Source organism: Cynoglossus semilaevis, chromosome 19 (assembly GCF_000523025.1).
Source record: "Cynoglossus semilaevis isolate Cse_v1.0 chromosome 19, Cse_v1.0, whole genome shotgun sequence".
In the NCBI taxonomy this organism is placed as follows: domain Eukaryota; kingdom Metazoa; phylum Chordata; class Actinopteri; order Pleuronectiformes; family Cynoglossidae; genus Cynoglossus; species Cynoglossus semilaevis.
Window position 1 is genome coordinate 8,464,805 of NC_024325.1, and position 3,005 is coordinate 8,467,809.

General features: G+C 43.5%; 1 protein-coding gene across 1 annotated transcript in view; it reads left to right on the plus strand.

Moving 5' to 3' along the window:
- klf5l (Kruppel like factor 5 like) overlaps positions 1–2,983 on the plus strand; it is an 18,009-nt gene extending 15,026 nt beyond the window's left edge. Inside the window, exon 4 of the mRNA XM_008332732.2 lies at positions 2,559–2,983. Within this exon, the coding sequence (XP_008330954.1) occupies positions 2,559–2,737 (179 nt within the window). The 3' untranslated portion in view covers positions 2,738–2,983. The remainder of the gene's footprint in view (positions 1–2,558) is intronic.
- The last annotated feature ends 22 nt before the right edge of the window (positions 2,984–3,005 follow it).

Here is a 3,005-nt window from a genome sequence, read left to right on the forward strand (position 1 = left end):
TTCAGTAGGTGAGAATACCTGCTGAAAAATAACCAGCAGTTCCACCTGAGTTCTGATCACCTGGTCCTCAGGAACTATTGAACGCAGCTGTGTTTTAGCACAGGTGACAGTGATCAGCTCCGGCTGGGAGGAGATAAAAGCAGCAGCTCTCTGGTCACGCTTCTTCAGACGGTTTGGTGTTGCTGTGTGTTTGTGTGTCTGAGTGGGTTTTTTTTTAATTATTTGTTTTAGGGGGAAAAACTTTTGTGTTTTAAATTGTTCCAGCCTCGCTCAGCCCAGTATCATTTCTGCAGATTTTACGTCACAAACTTTGTTGTTGGCACTGGTCCGTGTCGGCCACAGTCGGTTTCTGTTGTCTGTCGTCTGCACAAATTCAAGAGTTTCACCCAAACAAAGAAACCAAAGAAACAGGAACTGTTTGTGAACATTTGTTCCCTGTTCCTGTAAAAGACATTGAACCTAATGATCCTAAGACAGAGGTTTAAGAGTTAGAGCTAAAAACATATCCTCTAAAATAACGGGGTAGTTGTTGGTTTAGTAATCGTGGCCTGTCAGAGATTGTTTTTCCATATTTGTTTCTACAGGATTGTCAGTGTTTATTGCGTCTTTTTTTTCTTCTGCACTAAAAGCCACTTTCTGCTCTTTGGACCTTTGCTGTTCTGCTCACAGCTGCCACCAAGTGATGGATGGCAGACGTCTAATCAGCACAGCCGGCTAGCAGCACTTAATGACTTTTAACAGCCAAACACGGCTGCGCTCCTTGGAACGTTGGCTCTAAAGGAGCAGTGCTGCCATTTCATTGATGATTTACTTTCTTTTTCACAATGAACACAACGTAGAGACGCTGAACGTGTGCACGAGTTTAGAAAAAAAATAAAAAGTTGTGATTCTGATTTAATGTGACAGTTACCTCAACATGGCCCCTCACATTCCATCAGAAAACTTCTCCAGCAGCACTTCCTGGTCCTGCTCTCACATGTTCCATCCTAGCAGACTTTTCACTGTTCCAGTGCTACAGTGTCACTTAGTGGCCACGTCATGTTCTGCAGGTGGACATGAAAACGCTGTGTTTCCTCTACACTCTTCATTTTTGTGAATTTTAGTGAGAGAAAACATGAGAATTACTAGAAGTGTGTCAGTCCTTTTTTTTTGTACTAATTTACTTGGTAACTAGACAGAGCAGTGATGAAGTCTATGCAATTAACACCAAGATGGATTATAAATGTAGACATTTATTATCCTAAAATAAAGAATATTTGCATGTTGTCTGCACTCTTGGCTTCAGAACAGATGAATGTGGCAGTTTGTCTTGTTGACTTTTCTCAGTGTGTTTGTTCAAATGCCTGGCTCTCAGTCCCAGCTTTGAACCAGTTCAATCTTTGGCCATAGTAACAGACTGTGGCGGAGCAGGGAAATGTCAATGTTTGGGTGGAGTCGTGTTTGCCAGACTTGTTATTCTTGCTTATTGTTCTGGTTTATTCTTCAGTTTTTTTTAATTGGCTTTAATATAAAACTATGTGACGGGGAAACAAACGCCACCACTGGGACTGACTGCAGGTCAGTTTTTAAAGCTGAACCTTCTTTATCTCTCTCTTTAGCTGTGTCACCTGTTTGGATGTCATGTCAGTGTGTGTTCGTTAGTGGAGGATGTGTTGACACTTTAGCTACAGATCAAAACCTGTAACTTTCTACCCAGCTCAGTGTAGCTAGTCCAACGTGAGGACACAACTGTTTTACGTCCCGGTCCACGTGACCGTTGATACTAATTGACAGGAACCACCGTCACCGTGAAGTCAAATCAGCTTCTGGTTTCGGTGAGGGGGGAAAATGCAAATCAATGTAATTATCTACAAATATTTACACTGTACTTCAAATTGAAGTTGAGACTAAAACGGCAGCACGATCACCTGGGAACACAACAAAACAAGGAATTAAAAAAAACTTCTTCAGTCACATGAGCTTCTACCAAAACAAAGACTTGTCTTCATGCTGCCCTGACCAAGAACTCTGCTTCTATTTTTCCTCACTGCACAAACAGACAGGCGGTGACAGACGTCTCTATAAATAAAACTCCATCAGTCAGTCTTTCACCGACACCTGTGGCTCCACGTGTTTGTTCAGCTTTTGTCTGTCTGTCAACAGAGCATTCTTTTATTGATGTTCACTGACAATTATTTGTAAACGTGACTGCGTCCAACGGACTGGACGAACAACTCAGTCACACAGTTTGATTGTGGCGTTCGCTAAAGAACAAACTGAATCCAAAAAGTTTGTGGTTCAAGAGTTAGCATCGGACGTGCACTACGACCTTTCAGGGTTTCATAGTAAATACAGAGTCGATACAGAACAAATACAAGAACCTATTCTGTCAGGATGAGTGTGTGAGGATCCCTGGCCGAGGTTCTGTGGGTTTGGTGTCAACATTTGGACACCTGACAAACGCCACTCTTCGTGGTTGTCTGCTGTATCTTTAAATCCTCATCTTGGTTTAGACAAACTGACCCTGCACAACGTCTCACACTTCGCTCACAACCCTCTCTGTCTCTCTGATCCTGCAGGTGAGAAACCCTACCGCTGCACGTGGGAGAACTGCGACTGGCGCTTCGCCCGGTCAGACGAGCTCACCCGACACTACCGCAAACACACCGGTGCCAAACCCTTCAAGTGCGTCGCCTGTAGTCGCTGCTTCTCCCGCTCCGATCACCTGGCACTGCACATGAAGCGCCACCAGAACTAACGGAGTTACACACACACACACACACACACACACGCATTGACAATTAGACCAGCAGCATCGAGTTATAACAGACAAAGAACCAAAGTCATCTCTGCTCCCTTGTGTTACACACTAATACACTGTTGACTGAGATCAGGTTATTGAAGTAGAACTAACATCTACTGTGTGTAAAAGTATGGTGGCCTGAAGACTTCACCTGGTAGTAGTAGTAGTAGTAATAGTAATACTGGTAGTAATACTACTGACGGCTGCGTCTACTTCCTGTTCA